This window comes from Ursus maritimus, unplaced genomic scaffold (genome assembly GCF_017311325.1).
Source record: "Ursus maritimus isolate PB19 unplaced genomic scaffold, ASM1731132v1 scaffold_1, whole genome shotgun sequence".
In the NCBI taxonomy this organism is placed as follows: Eukaryota; Metazoa; Chordata; class Mammalia; order Carnivora; family Ursidae; genus Ursus; species Ursus maritimus.
In genome coordinates this window covers 86,274,108-86,291,517 of record NW_024423343.1, presented here as the reverse complement: position 1 = coordinate 86,291,517, position 17,410 = coordinate 86,274,108, and the positions used below count along the sequence as shown (strand labels likewise).

Below are 17,410 nucleotides of genomic sequence, written 5' to 3'. Positions count from 1 at the left end.
TTGTTCATCTAGTGACATTATCTCCCTCTTATACAACTTCCAGTCATAGCCAAATTGTGTAAACCCCATGCTGTTTCAAGACTCTATTACATCTTTGCCCATGCTGTTCCCTTTGTGTGAAGAATCCTTTATACATTTCCCCATATGGAGAACTTGTACTAAATCTCTCAGATTTCTCAAAGATTCCCTTATTTCAGCAATGGCTTTTCTACTCCTTCCTACATTTTCAAAATATTTTGTATATTCCTCTATTCCCAATCTATGTTTTTACTTGCATATTAGGGTGTTTTTTTTTTTTCCATTAACGTATAAGTCCTTTAAAAACACAGACTTATTCATCTTTGTAATTTGAGGCCTAACATAATGCATGGCATTGAAAGAGACATAGATCGGTAAGTGTTTTTTGAATGAATACATGAATGAATGAATGGACAGATCTAAAGGGAAGAAATCAGAGAAACTTAAAAAAAAATGAACTAATGAAAATCTGATTTAAAAGAAACTGTTTGACTCAGTCAACCAGTAGCATGTATCATATTCTATGGCATCATTATATTAAACCATATTATTATAAAATTATTATAGTAAAAACTGGAAGAATGATATACACAGGCGTTAGGAAGAGGTTCGCAAGGCTAGGATTGCATGTAGATGCTCTGAAACTGGCAAATTGACTGTTTATTTGTTAATTTAATTTTGCAATGTGGTGTTTAGAATAGGTAGGAAGGTGGATTGGGGTAGAGGAGGTAGCAGAGAAAGATGGGTGGAAATTCTTAAGCGAAGTGCAAGACACATGTACCTTGGAGGTAATCTGACCTATTGTTTAGGGCATAGAATTCTGAATTTTTAGAAGTTCTTAGGCTGGATAAGTAATAATAAATTAATGCTTTATTTATCTAATTACTTCATGATTAAATCCCAGTATGTTTGGAGAGAAAAAAAAACCTCAGCGTTTATTTTTCTCTATTATTAAGATTTGGCTTATCAAAAAAAGCCATAATTCTGAAATTTCTCATATACCTTTCATGTTGTCAGATTGCTTTGTCATGAATGGCTTAGCCCACTCTTGATAAGTTTTGATTCTACTTTCCTCAAGCAGAATAAATAAGAACAGTAACACTAGTCTGGTTAACACAAAAAAAGAGATCAGTGACCAAACTAATGCAAACTTATTATTAATGTCAAAGTCTCATTTTCCACCTCCACATGCATAATTAAGAGCCACAGCATTCTCTATGTCTTTATGGGGAAAGTACAAGAAGCAGAAAATGCTACTCCTCTTCACAAACACAGCAAATGAATGGTTCTTTTCTCATTGGCTGTGGATTTGGCATAATTTGGGCTGCCTACAATTAGTAGCTCATTAGTAACTACTAGGTAATTGTTGGCTTGCATTCAGATATTGGCAGATGCCTGATAAGACACTTAATGAATTTTTCATTAGTCTTTCTGAGAAAGACTTCAGGAGAAAAAAATACTTCTGATGGCAGCAGCTCTTTTGGTTTCTATTGCTCCCCTCTTCAGCCTCCAAGTATTTTCAAAATAAAATTTTAAAATGTTTATGACACCATACCTAGGTATCTTTCAGCCAAATATTTTATTCTAATAAGTTTAGTGCTGTTTCTCCCTGCTATATATGTCCCTTTACCCAAAGTCACCACCAGTACCATGATTGCAAGACATTTCATTTATACGCATTTAATTTTGTATTAAGTTTTCAAAGCATTAGTCATCCACATATCTTACAAAATTTCTAAATAATGAATAGGCGATGGAAACAATAGTTTCTAATAGACAACATTTTTAACTACAATTTGTGTTCAAGCACAAAGTCTCGAGTGAAAATAGGCAAATGTTTGATATTTTAATATTCATTTATCTAACCAAAAATGGTTTATTTAAACTCTATTGTACAGTGAAAGTTTAAAGCAGAAAGTGATGCATTCACAGCAACCTAGCACTTTAAATAGATGCCAAAAATAGACTGGTTCACAGTTACATGGGGAAAATACTGATTGCCACAAAAAAACTTTCAATTATATCATCTAAGAATGTTGCAGAACATTTCATTATTGATTCTTCGGAGAAGATATAACTGCTGAATGCTAAGTGTGGTTTTGATTTGTCAACATTACTTTTGCTGTAATTAAAATCCTAAAGTCATCTTTAAATAATTCTTCACTCAAATTGCATCCTGATGAGTTTCTTTATCTCTATAATTGGATTGCCAACACCTAAGTAAGTGACTCATCCAAGGGCACTTGTGATATCTCAATGTTCTTGCCCTGAAACAAGCACCTCTAAGGCTTTCTGCCAGCATTTTTAGTTAGAATGATCTATTTGTTTAAATATCAACTGACGGGGACTTAGGCAAAATCATTAAGTGGTGTGACTTCAGTGACTTTTATCTGCTTTATTTTTATTTATTTATCTAGTTACTTTTTAAGTCAATGGCTTCATCCTTCTCAGGACTCCACACTGACACACTTTTGCATGGCCTCACCTGACAGTGAGATTATCGGTAATCCTCTTTTATCATCTCCCCTGTTTCTCTCCTCCCAGGGTTTTGTTCTAAGCTTACTTCCAGGGAAGAAAGCAGCCTGAGAAGCTGAACCAGGCTACTTTGTGGGCTTTCTTTGGGACCTTTCTGTGAAATTTGTGCTTTTACTATTTGAAGATTAAAACACAAAGGTGATGTTAGGTCAATAAAGATCAATTAAAAAAATCATTTGTCTCCTTCATTCTGGGAGAAATATCATCTTTACACATCTGAAATATTTTGAGTGTTCAATAGAATCATTTGTGGTTTTTGTTACATCCCTGTCATCCTCAGCTGCACCCCGTTCTCCTTCGGCGTGTCCTTCTCCATTGCTCTTTTGAAATCCCTCATCCTCAGCTCTTCTCTCAGACTTCTCCCTCATCCCTATAATTCTAGTGTCACTTTCCTCATATCCAATGGCTTCATTCATTTGTTTCATATTTAGAGTTTCTAATTTACTCAGTTATACAAAATAGAAAATTAAAGGATCTGTAGAATTTTACATTTGCTGATACTCAAATAATCTCCTGAATGTTACCGTAATTTGAAAGCTGTTTCCCATGTTAACTTTTGTGGCCACTGTTGCTAGATAACAATTAATTTAATCGTGCATGTAGTATAATTGATAGTTTTTAAACACTATTACGTCACTGTCTTTAAAGAACTCTATTTTTACTTAGTGCTTTTAAAAAAACAAGGCCTACCAGTGCAATAATAACCTTATGTTTATAAGCATGTAAACTTCTGTTTCAATCCAATTAGGATGTATGAAGAAAAACATCGTTCAGTTACTATAAAAACTATTTAGAAACATAGAATTAGAGAAAATATTGTCAAAATGATTTACAAATGGTTACAGAAGTTCTGAATAAATATGCCTAATTCTTATGTTATAAAGGATTATAACAGTGTAATCCTAGATTATAAGATATATTTGAGAGAAAGTATATATGACAAATACATATAAGTGTATACATATTTTCTTTTTTTTTAAAGTGTGTACATATTTTCTAAATGAATACTTTATGCACTGTTAAAATACTGAGTCATTGGTGCTACTGAACCAACCTTTGTGTCTATGAGATCCATCCATGTTGCTAAATTCAATGTGATTTTCATCAGCCCAGTAGAGTCTATGGTTGACATAATCTATCGTTAGTGCCATGGGTCTAGAAATCTTGGTTTCTATGACAACACTCTGATTGGTTCCATCCATTCCAACACGGCCAATGTGAGGATACTCACAGCAGTCAATCCAATACAAATACCTAGGAAAGAAAATCAATAGCCATTTTGTTTACATCATACAATATTTCATTTATTTACTCAGTTATGCCCCAAATTAATTTTTAGTATCTCGCTGAATTGTAACGTCTAAGAAGCATATTTTAAATGCCAGCTTTTCTTATGATTTTTATTAAACATATAACACACTTTGAAATATCCATATAATTTTAAATATGTTTCTTTTAGCACACAAACCCATATATATATACACATATTATTTCTACAAGTGTTAACAAATTACAGATCCCTAAAACTAACAGAGGTAAGCCTTCAAGCTGCATCTGTAATGTTGGAGGAATAAAACTATCCAGATATATATTTCTTTCTTTGGTTCATTACTAATGAAAAATTCAAAATGATTCATGGAAAAAATTCAAAATGATTATATTTGCCTGAATCCGCATTGCTCCATGTGGTAGCCTTTAGCCAATTGTGACTCTTAACATTTAAATTAATTAAAATCATATAAAATTAAATGAACTGGATTGTTCCTCAGTCACACTAGCCACATTTCAAGTACCCAATAACCACATTCGGATGGCTACCATATCTAACAGCATAGATGGAGAGCACTTCCATCACCACAGAAAGTTCTATTGGACAGTACTGACTTCAATTATGTTATTGGAAGTTCTACAGTAAGGTATTTCAGACAGTAGTTAAAAAAAAAAAAGCAATAAAAGGAAGAAAGTTGTATCAGTACTAAAACTGAGTTAAACACAAATATAGCACCCCAGTAAAATATAAATAATGTATAAGTGACAGAAATTACTGAGAAATTTCTATTTAATTAAACCATTTATTTTTTTTTCTCATTGTAGAAAAAGTCACTTTATCTTGTTGAATATTTTTTCTTCTCTATATAATTCAAGATTTGAGTTAGAGGATCATTAATGTCCTTTTCACATTCCAACACTAAAATTGAAACTTATTAACCCAATTAGTTTCCCCAGATTCATTCTTTTCTTTTTAGTAAGTATAAAATCATTGGCAATTAATTCTTCAAATTTGGAAAATGTGTAATTAAAATAATATGGTATGAAAATTATTCTATATGGTTTATAACTGGCATATTTAGTTTAAAATCAAAATGTTCCTTAAAGAAAAATTTTCCTTATACATTCTGACAGTGATAATTATGTTTAGACATTTTAACCACACACTATAAAAGAAATAAAAGATTTGAGGAAAAACTATTCATCAAATACCGGGCTAACATAAAATAATCTTTATAAGAAATATGTGCATTTTTGTGCTGACAATTATTTTTGGGGGTTCTGCAAAAAGGCAGAAGATTATAAAGATATTTTTCAAAGTTCTTTACTAACCAAAATATCATTAAGAGTCCTAATTAAGCATGGCACTTAAAATAAGAAATATATATCTGGTAAGGACTAAACAAAAGGTAGACTATTGCGAGCAGATATTCAAAGAGAGCCTGAGAGTGAGAATTTAAAAACAAATTTGAGTCTGGAACTACAACAGTCAGGTTTGCATAGAGCAATACTGGACTTGCTATCCAGTGCTTATGTATTTCTATGTTAGTTCTGAACAAATTTTAAAATCTCAAATCACCAGATAATAATAGATACCAAGGCTTTTAGAAATGGATTAAATGTACAGTTTCTTTAAATCTTACATTATTTTAAGTTATTTAAAAATTGAGTTATTATATTTTTATTTTGAAAGCAAACATATGTCAGCAAAATACATCTAGACAAGCACACAATCCATTCCTTTCAAGTAAATTTATGGAGGTGCACCTTGCTGTCTATACTAGAGATAATGACAGTATAGATAAAAAGGAAGAAAATGAATCAGAAAGAAGAAAAATGCAAAGATAGTTTATCTCATTGAAATCAGAACATTCCTCCATGCCTTACTGACTCTGAATCCTGGGAACACTAACATAGCAATTTTTTCCCCTAATAGATGATATCATATATATACCAGCTTCTCTCACACATGTCAGATATGACCAAATATATTTGGGCTTCTATACAACCATGATGTTTTTGAGAAGTGAATATAAACAAATAAAAATTTAAAGCAGTATTTCAATAACATTCTGTACCATTATGAAGTATATGTTCAATTTGGCTTAATTAGAGGCAGTTTTCATATTTCTATACATATGCTTGCACTTGCAATTCAAACATCCTAAAAATAAGAGTTTTCTCCATCAAATGCTATCAGTAAAGTATTGCAAATTATTGGATGTGAATAATAATGTTTTGGAGTCATTAAGTAAATTATGAATTCCAAATGCTCTGACCTCCATAAATAGCAATTTAAAATTTTTATCTGTAATCTAAACTTTCTTTCTCTCTCTTTTTTTTTTGGCTAGTCTTATCACCATCTTGAACCAAGGAATCAAAAACAGGAAGAGCATATTTCATGGAGTCTGACATCTGTTACATCATTCCCAGAAAGCTCACTAAGAGTTTTGAAATCCTGTCCCTGCCATACAAGCTCTCCTTTAAAAAGGCACAAGCATCCTTCTCCCAATTACTCCCCACCATTGAAAAATATGTCACTTCAGCTCTAGTTGCAGTAGTTATAGTCCCACATTTTCACTTCTGTGCTTCCATGAAGTCACTGGAAGGGCTCATTCTTCTTCAATTACATAGATCTTTTCATATAGACATAATTCACTTTGCCCCTTCATTCTCCACAAATTCTTCCCTGATCACATTTTTCAAGATCAGTTTCAAGATGAAACATATTTGAGAAATGCTTTCTTTAACAAAATGAGCATCATCTTTTTTCTTTTTTCTTTTTTTAATTGTGAGAGGCCTTTAAATTTCTTTAATACGACATAGTGTTTCTCTCAGAGGGAGGTATGGTGTCCCTTTCTTTATCACATAATCTTGGGTGATAGCATTTATTTTCCTAGGGCAGTTCACGGGAAACACACTTTGGGAAACTCTGCTTTAGCTCTTTCTCGTCTACAGAATTACTTTTCTTTATCACATGTGTAATTAAACAACACATATATTATGAACATAGGAACCCACAAAGCACTAATGATGTAGATTCTCAGGCCGCATAATCGAAGAACCTACCTCGATTAACTCAGCTTGTATTACAACTCTAATAAGCCCCAGAGCCATTCTTAAGTAGATTGAGAACCATACTTTGAAACAATAATTTTTGAGGCCATATTATGTACCAGATACTCCTTAGAACTGGGAACATAGAGGTAAACAGATATAGTTTTTGCCTTTAAAGATCTCTCAGTGAATACAATAGGGGTGGATGTAAAACAAATGAAAAAAAAGTATTATGATAAAACTACTTTTTACTATGGAGGCACAAAAGAAGGAATGATAATTTTATCCTAGATGGAAGAGAGCATGAAAGAAATATTGTGCTCACTAATAGTTCTTTGAACATAAATCTTATCTTCATAGTTACTTTATAAAGATAAGAGTAATCCTTATCTCCTTCAGATTTTAGAACAAAATATAAATTGAAGATTTTAATGCTGTAACAGGTCTTAAAGATCATATAGCCTAAGACTTTCATTTTACTGATAAACTGAGACCATGTAAGATTATGTGTGTTGTCGTAGTCTATTACGGTAGTGATACAGTTGGAACAAGGGCTCAGGTCTCTAGATTTATAGACTACCGTTTTCTCTAAGCAGCACTATGTAGAGCCTTAAGGAAATGATTTCTAGAAACAGGTTAATAGGGTTCAAATTTCAGATCTACCTATTACTAGCTGTGTGAATCTAGCCAATTTAATTAGCTTCTTTGAGCCTGTGTTTACGTCCATGTTGAAAAGAATAACAATAGTTCCTCCTCAAAGATCACATGAGGATTAAATGATAGAATATAGGGAACAAATTTAGAACACTGATAAACATGGAATAAAAGTTTAGCAAAATTAGCTATTATTTTTTATCTGTACTAGATATGTAATATATACCTCACATATATCTGTACGCTCTCTCTCTATTGATTTGGTTAAACCCACCTAATAGGTGATATGTTGCATATGGATTGTGTGTATAGTATTATATAATTTGTCTGGATTTTGTGTTTTATTACATGATTTATCTATTTAAGTAAAAATCAACTAAAAGAATATTATGAGAATATTCTATTGCATTGAAGAAAAGTATAGTTTAATTCTTTTCAGGTATGAACGAATCTTCATAGATACAGGATTTCTCTCTCCTTATGGGTACCTACCTTCCGATGGCTAAATTTCATTTTCTTTTCCATACTTAAGCCCCATTACCATACATTTTCTCCAAGTTTTTCAATAAGTCTGTACCAGACATTCTGGTAATTTTAACATCTGAAATTCAACTTCTTAAAAACCACCTAAGTACAAAATTTGCTGTAAATAATTAAAGTTGAAAAATGAAAACTTCAGTGAAAATGACAAGTGGGGAGTTCTAAATTTCAACCATATAATATGTAATGTTTACCTAAGATCATATCTGAAAAACTCAGCCCCAATAATATCTATTCTGTAAGTTACAACAAAGTGTGAACATAGAAAACAATGTCTACTAAATAATTAAAGTTGAACAATGAAAACTTCAGTGAAAATGACAAGTGGGGAGTTCTAAATTTCAACCATATAATATGTAATGTTTACCTAAGATCATATCTGAAAAACTCAGCCCCAATAATATCTATTCTGTAAGTTACAACAAAGTGTGAACATAGAAAACAATGTCTACTGTAACTATATCTATAGGCTTCTGTGGTTCCTGAGGATGTCTTTTATAGTTTAATATAATATACTATATTTCTTTTAAAAAATTAAAATAGAAGTCTACTCTCAGTTTTTACTACTTTTTCCCCCCCTGAATTCAGGAAATATACTCAGAGACATTTCTTCCAACTGCAATTATTTCTGATTTTGAATTATAAATTAATTTTTGGTATTCATTTCCTATATGTTTTTGACTAAATATGGGAATATAGGTTTAAAAATTGGTAGAGAAAGGATTTTTTATTTGATTGTTTATTTTAACAAAATATTTCTATTTTCCCACAGAAATCAGAAACTGAGTTTTCATTCCTGGAATGCCTTTCATTCCCTCACAACAAAAGTTCCCTTATGATTTTTCTCCTTGAGACATGCAAGTTGTCTACATACTGATGTATTGGTTTGGGCAATGATGCAGGTACAATGTCCCTGTAGCTATAACCCTATTTGCTGTGTACATCCGGTTGACCATTTACTATTTCCTTCTGCAGTGAATTTCACAATCTAGGCGTTCAGCACAACCAGTGATGAAGCCACAGCTTTTGCTAAAAGAACTCACTTTCCAGATGGAGAGATAGATATCTATACCAGGAATAGTCATATGTACAACTGAAACTAATATAATGTGCTATGTAAATTACACCTCAAAAAATAAAAATTAAAAAAAGATTAAAAAGTCATGTAATGGTATGTGTTCAATATGTGGGGATTTCTTAGGCACAACTGGGAAATGTTTCACAGAGGAAGTGGTATTATCTGCTGTTGTTGAAAAAATGGGAAGTTATTCCAACTAAAGGAAAATCAGAAGGGCATTCTAGGAAGAAAAAATGATATAAAATTTAAATAAAATGACATAAAATATACAATTTGTCTTTTTCAAATTTATTTGCATTATCATTATCCATATTGGCAATAATGGATACAGATACTGAGTCATATAATATATGAGGCCTTCAATATATTTTCATTAAAATATATTTATAATTCAAAATAGCACCTAGTATTATTTTCTTGTGGTATTGCTAACAGACTATTAGAAAAGTAATCCAAACAAAAATGTTCTTAATAATAAGGCATGTTTGTATTGCTTTTATTTCCAAAAAACTCATATCCAGATTTAAAATTTTATAAAAAGGCTAATTATTAAAATGGAAGAAACTATAGCTTTGTCTTTATATGTTTGTTTTCTTATCCCTGTTTGTATGGCTCCTGAAAAACATGCTCATGATCCAATAGCATTTTGTTACTGAAAATTTCTAGTGTGATATAATAGGAAAAGTATGGGACCAAAGCTTGAAAATTGGGTTAAATCCCGAATTTAATATCTTACTACCTAAATGATCCTGAGAAAATCACTTGGCCATTTGAGGCTGAATGTTCTTTTCTGTGCTTTAAGGATAATAGTAAAAATAATAATATTTTCTCACAGACTCAGAAAACAGTTCAAGCAACTAAAGTGATAAAATTCACAGTTTTCAAATTCATAGAATTCTAGAGAAGCAGTTAGTTATCTTCGTTACCGTTATTATTACATGGGAACTCCAATCCCAATAGGTTTACAAACTGATCGTCTCCCTTTCTTATCTCTGCCCCTTTCCTGTACTCCTCATATTCCAGGGAAAGCTTGTTCTACTGTTTGCCTGAGCCAGAAGTCTTATAAGATTTGTTTTGTTGTTATTGCTGTATTGTGTTGTATTTTGATCCCTAGGTCTTTTCTTGCTCTGTAAAGTGGACTGGCATCAAAGTTTCACAATAGTTCGCACTTAAAATTGTTCCCGTCAGGAGTTCTTTCAATGCCTTCAATGTGCCAATGCTCTTCTGTGCATCTTTTGCTTTTCCAGAGAGCTTGTTCCTTTTGCCTGAAATGCCTCCTGCTCTGAAGTGCACTGCATTATCTGGCTAATTCTTTTTTTTTTTTTTTTTTTTTTTTGTTTTTTTTTTTTTTTTTTTTTTTGGTTCTAGGTTTCTTTTTTTTTTTTTTAATAATGATTTTTTATTATATTATGTTAGTCACCATACAGTACATCCCCGGTTTTCGATGTAAGCATCTGGCTAATTCTTACTCTATCAGTTTGGCCCAGGAAGCTGACTCTGATTCTAGCTGAGATAGAAACATTTTCTATTTTCTTTTTTTTCTATTTTAATAAGTTATTACATTGTATTATAATTATTTACTCATCTGCCTACCCAATGACTGTGAAATACCTAGAGATAGGACCTTGCCTTTTATTTTTACGCTCCTACCTAGAACAGTGACAGATAGACACTAAATGCTAAAGAAAAATGAGTTGAATAAATGAGTGAGTAGATTAATTTTCTGTTAACCAGTCACATCACACATTCACTTTAATGTTTGTCATAATGGTCTTTTGCTATGTTATTACCTGAAATAACATATTAATCATCCAAAAAACATAAAATTATGCTCAGTCTGGCTTTAACATTACATTTTTTATTCTATTTTACAATGCACAGATATACACATATATAATATTCTGCATAAATGACAACTTTCACACACATTGATGTAAATAATTTTAACTGCCCCAAACTTATGATAAATTAGAATAGTAATTCCCAAACTAAACCAGATAATAAAATGATTAGGATAATTGGGTCTCAGGTGAAATTAAATGTAACAACCAGGATGATGATCAATCTGTCTACTTGTATCTTCTTTACCATTCTTAGTGACCACCATATGAAACTGATATTGTGACTATCGGGATACTATCATTAAAATACAGAAAGGACCTCTATGTTACCTCCTAAAAGTTTAGTTGCTTCATTACATTGGTCCAGTGATCTTTATCCTCCTTTAAACAAATGCTTGATTTACCCCTCAATAAATATCAGTGCAGAAATCACACTCTTTAAGGAAATGGGGGGTCAGTCATATTGGCAAATTCAAAACATATGTAAACTACAATGTTAATCTGATGTGGAAAGATTCAAGGGCATTTTTATCACATAATCTTACATTTTGGCTGATATTTTTTAAGCAGGATTACACAATATTTTAGACAGTTATGGAATTTTCACCCTGAAGCTCATCTCATAAAAACTAATATCCAGGTTGCCCTATTGTCTCACTCTGGGGAACAAGAAAAACAGCGTGTACAACAAGATGTCATTAAATTTTATCTGCTAAAATAGATGGCTTTAATTGTTACATAAAAAGATTCAATTTTTATCTGGGTTTTGGGTTGTTTTTTTTTGGTTATAATATGGCATGTCTATATCATAATAAAATATTATCCAAAACTGAAATCAAGGGAGTCTTTCATAACGTTTACAATAATTTAGTACTTCACTATTTTAACTGACACTTTTGATGGATGGGTTTATGTGAATGATAACTTAAGGCTGCTTTCAGTTTACAGGGTAATAATACCTATAACCCAGGAGAAATAAAACTTAAAGCTAGACTGAGTTGTGTTCACTAGGCGGGGACACAGTTTTTGCTTTATAACTAGTAAATTCCATAAGACTATTATGATCTAGAAGTAACATTTGTTTAATATGAAGTATTCTGAAGAGTATAAAAATGAGAGGTTAAGCCAGCCATATTGGTTTCGAAGAAAAGGACAATGGTTTGAACACACTAAAATAAATATCTTCTGATAAGATACTGAAGGAATTAAAATATTGACATTCTTATGAATGGATGATGATAATAATCAAACTTAGTATATCTGGCCATTATTTCCTGAAACATTTTAAAAACAAACTCTCTTGTGACTCTGTTTCAATTAAAACAGAATTGACATTCTTTTGAAACTTCTGTTGCTATGGTAAAGGAAATACTTCAAAAGGCAACAAAATGATTACATAATTATATAGCAAAAAGTTAAAAGTTGCACATTACCTTGGAAACAGAAGAGTATTTACAGTGCAAGTCTTCTCCTATTAGGTACTGCTTTTACCCAAAGTAATATTTAAAATTAAGCTATAAAATATACAGTGACATGATCACATTGCCAATTATAAACATAAGGGACCAAAAAACATAGATATAACATATTAGCAAGAAGCAAAGTCTAATTTTTGTATATGATATGATAAAAGCAGTGATTTCATGAAACTTATTAAGTGAAATTAATTTACACGGCAGAAAATTTAGAGCACTACAGTTATCATAATACTTGTTACTGTGACTGTGTCCTATTCTAAAAATTCAAATCTTCCCTAAATTTGTTATTTTAACAAGCACGTTGAGTAGGTTGAACTTCTACAGAGACCATTTTGCAGTCTGTAATCACTCTAAATTATAGTAAAAAAAAAAGGAAAGGCATGCTTTCTCTACCAAAACACCATAATTAAAAGTGAATGATAATGGTCATAATCTTTAGAACTGTAGCAGCCATACACTTGACTTTGACACCTAAGCTCTAACACCTTACTGTGTGTTTTTCCCTCATCTGGAATCTCCAGCCTGCTGTCCTTAACCCTTACAATGATTTGTTCTTTTGCACAATGAAATGCGACTGAAACACAGCTCCATTATGAATCTTTCTCAATATGTCCACTGTGCTATCCCTTTGGAACGCATGCATAATGCACCTTGTTATTTATTACCCATAGATACTACTTCCATCTCTTGCCCTAAAGTGGTACAGGACTTATATTATCCATATTTGTGACCCACCACAATCGCTGCCTTTCCTCCAAGATTTAAAGGTATTAAAATTAGAGAAATCTGTACGTTTTATTCTTTTCCACTACATTTATAGATTAGCTAGAAAAACATTTGCGTTTAAAACTTTTAAAAATACTTGCTGGAAAATCTCATCATTTTAAATATTTTTCTTTTTCACTGTGATAGTCACATCTCTATTTTGAATTCTCAATAAGAATGTCTACACATTACACTTCATATTGGTTTCCATGTTAAAACGTACAGAATGTGATTTACCACATTGAATGTAATCCACAATTTCGATCTTTAATTTAAGATTTTCAATGTTTGTTACAAACCCTGCTCGAGGATCCAAAGACAGGTCCCGGGGGAACTTCAGCCTTTTGCTAACAAGTATAGTAGGGTATAAGCCATTGAGTTTGGATACTTCAATGATTCTCTTTTCTGTGTCAGACCAATAGAGGTTTTTTCCAATCCAATCGACAGCAAGTGCGTTGGGGACAGCTGTGTTATGCACTACCTAACAAAATAAAAATTTAAAAAGTTAACAATGTAAATACCTAGTTTAAGAACTGAGCAATTGCTTCTTGATTTTTACAGAGATTACAGAATTCTATTTAAACGTTAGAAATGAATCTAGATACGCATAAAACATAGAACAAATTTACCCTAATAATTAAATTACTTACTTGTCTGTGATAGGAGAAATTACCATATCTGTAACTGTAATCAGGCCCCTAAAAATTACATATGGGTTTAAGAAGTAAACACCAAAATAAAAAGTTGTTGGGCAGCTACAAAGTTGTTCATGACATTTTTGTTGTAGTTTACCTGTCTTCTGAAAATTGGGGGGAGAAATACTATCACACACAAAGACACACACAGAATTATTGATATTATTTATCTTTAACAGGTTTGGGGGAAGATACCAATGGCATTCTCCACTCTCCCAACTGCTCTTGCCCTGCTTAAATTATCTTCTACAACAAGAGAAAAAAAATACAAGTGAGGACATACATCATTTTAACCTAACCAAAGGAAGTGAAGTTCATACAATTGCTAAACTTGATTCTAACCCATGTTGATATCAGCTATAATAAGGATATAAACTTTGTACATACAAATATGATGCATATAAAATAACCAAAGATTCTATGTGACTGCTATTTCTGAGTTCTCAGTGCTTTGAGGATTATGTGAAAGGAGAAACTGAAACTTGGGGCTATATAGAAGCCAATGGTTAGAGACAAGAAAACAATAATGAAAGTTTATAGTTATTCTTTCCCTAATGTTATCAATAGTAAGGATACTATATATATATATATCTATATATATATATATATATATATATATATGGTATGTATGTTTGTGTGTATATAATATATATATTATATATATACTTAGGTATATACCTACACATACATATATGACTACATGAGCATTTTCAGCGACTAATTGTATCAATCTACTATATTGAATTGCAAGATATCTTTTCTTCTTTCTCCCAAATTCCACTTCTAAAAAATTGGCATGGCTGATAATTTACATGAAAATCAATGAATTAGTAATCTCAATAGAAATATGATTTATTTTGTGACCCTATGTTATGACACGATTCAAAGTCATAACGGCTTAGTAGTATCAAGTATCAAGACAGTAGATAATTAATCCTTTAAAAATATTAACATATATTCAAAATATATAAAGGTGACCTAAAATTTAAATGTCTTGTAAAAAAAAATATGATCAAGTTTGGGTAATGCTTCTTTTACAGTTTTTATGTAAATAGTCAAAGAATTAGGGGCGCCTGGGTGGCACAGCGGTTAAGCGTCTGCCTTCGGCTCAGGGCGTGATCCCGGCGTTATGGGATCGAGCCCCACATCAGGCTCCTCCGCTATGAGCCTGCTTCTTCCTCTCCCACTCCCCCTGCTTGTGTTCCCTCTCGCTGGCTGTCTCTATCTCTGTCGAATAAATAAATAAAATCTTTAAAAAAATAAATAAATAAATAAATAAATAAATAGTCAAAGAATTAAAAGACAAAATTCATCTGCTTCTTTGTTCTATAAATACAGATATTTCATTTATAAATTATCAGTTTATACATAAATACAAAAATGAAGTTTATACATAAATATAATCATACTGGTTGTGTTGGCATTGCATATACACATTTCAAGATTTTATTAATATTTTAAAAAATGATTGTTCCCACTAAAAATTTCTATATATGATATTATACATGGCTACAAAAAAAGTTGCTCTATGTACTTAAATTTAGATGCCTTTATAATATATTTTACTGCATATATGCAGCACGAATTATTTTATTTTATTTTTTCAAATAATTTTATTTTAAAAAATTAAGATAACACAGTGCTCGCTTCAGCAGAACATAAAACTCAAGATAACTCAGAAATAATGCCAAGTAGCTCATATCTAGAATGTGACATGTATTTAATTATGATGCTGTCTGATCAGAACATTCATGATTTTATAGAAATGTATTCAATTATTTCCATGTATAGGAGGTTAATTTTAATAGTGCTATAATTTCAATCTAGAGTCTAGTAATTAATTTTTTCAATAATAGATTCTCAGACTCAACTTTCCCTTTTACATAAATCACCACAATTGCAGGTCAGGCACTAGTCATTCAGGCAGAAGCATCCCTCACGTTTTCTGGGGTTGTGAATTTTATTCTGAATTTTATTTACCCAATCTGATTTTTATCTTATTGCAAGTAATAATGTCAAAATGAAACATATGGATTAAAAAGCCTCATAGTTCATATTTTAAGTATGTATTAACACTGTACAAATGTGAAATTCAAATCAACCTAATACATTCTATGAGTTGTATCATTACCATCAAATAACATTTTCTATTCAAGTCAGCTATACTAATAAACTATCCAATAATCCCATCATTGCAACATGTAGTTACCTTAATATCACTTCCATTTAAACACATTCTATTTATGCGGCTGCCATTGGGTCGGCTCGAATCAATCCAATAGATGAATTCTTCTCTGTAATCAAAGTCTATAGCAATAACATTGTTTAATCCCTAAAAATAAAAAAAAGGATATGTTTGAATAATAGTGAATGGACATTATTTTCAAATGTTTTAGTAGTTAAGAATCACTATCTTCTTTTGAACCTAAATAGTTATAGTTATTACAATGAAGAGAATTTGTGACCAATTCTTTTTAAAGGCATTTTATGTTTACATCTTCTCTATACCGTACACTTAAGATGTTGCATAATTTATTTGAAAATATTTTCCATGTAGGTCACAAAAATTTTGGAGTTCTTACAGATAAAGATTTAAGTAAATAGCCAGTATTGTGGGTGGAAAAAAAAAATAAAAACTGCTTTTAGGGAGATAAAGTGAAACACTCTCACTTTAGGTTAATGTTAAAAAGTATAAATTTAATGTCATTATTATCTGTTGTGTAGGGTAACCGGAAGAGAGCGTACATCTAAATTGGAAAGGCTGAAGATCCCTGAAGATTGAAAATGAGCCCTGGATAGCCATCTGATGGAAGTCAGAAAAGAAGCTTTAGAATCTACTCTGTCCAAAATCATTTGTCTCAATAACATAAATCAGCTGCCTTGTTTAGCTTCTTCTTGCTTCCAAGGGCCCTCCAGTCAACATGGTGCCATATTAGAATTTAGAAGTTATAATCCCAGGTAAGTATTTGACCAAAGAGGAACTGCATGGCCAACATCTTTTTATTCCACATGGAAATATGAGGAAATGCCTGTCTCCAGACTCATGTCTTTTTTAGAAGGTAACAAAACTGAACATGAATCCAACTGATAGGTTTCTGGATACTACAGTTCTTTGGTCTGATAGGTGTGCCTTTTGACAGATTTGATTTAAGAACTGTGTATCAGGATCTAGGAATCTTTCTAGGTGAATTGTTCAAATGATTGCTGAGGGGTTAACTTAATTCTGACCTTTCATTAGGGCCCATAGATTTACTACCCCAATGGACCAACAAAACTTGGATCAGGATTTCAATTGTGTTAACTCATTTTAAGGCTTGGGTAGTTTCTTAATATATAAATTTTATGTATTAAAAAATGATTGACACTATAGACATTTGGCAAAGCCCTAAGAGATCCTCACCATATCTTTATATCTGTTGTAAACTTGCTTATATCCATATTCAACCTAAAATTGTAATTAAGTCTCAAATTGTTTTAGGG

At 31.6% G+C, this 17,410-nt stretch overlaps 1 protein-coding gene across 1 annotated transcript in view; it reads right to left on the bottom strand.

Moving 5' to 3' along the window:
• The window catches only part of LRP1B (LDL receptor related protein 1B), a 1,456,161-nt gene that overhangs the window by 215,622 nt on the left and 1,223,129 nt on the right, over nt 1-17,410 (bottom strand). The window contains exons 57-59 of the mRNA XM_008695867.2: nt 16,140-16,262; nt 13,535-13,716; nt 3,608-3,807 (exon numbers count right to left, since the gene is read on the bottom strand). Of these exons, the coding sequence (XP_008694089.2) occupies nt 3,608-3,807; nt 13,535-13,716; nt 16,140-16,262 (505 nt within the window). The remainder of the gene's footprint in view (nt 1-3,607; nt 3,808-13,534; nt 13,717-16,139; nt 16,263-17,410) is intronic.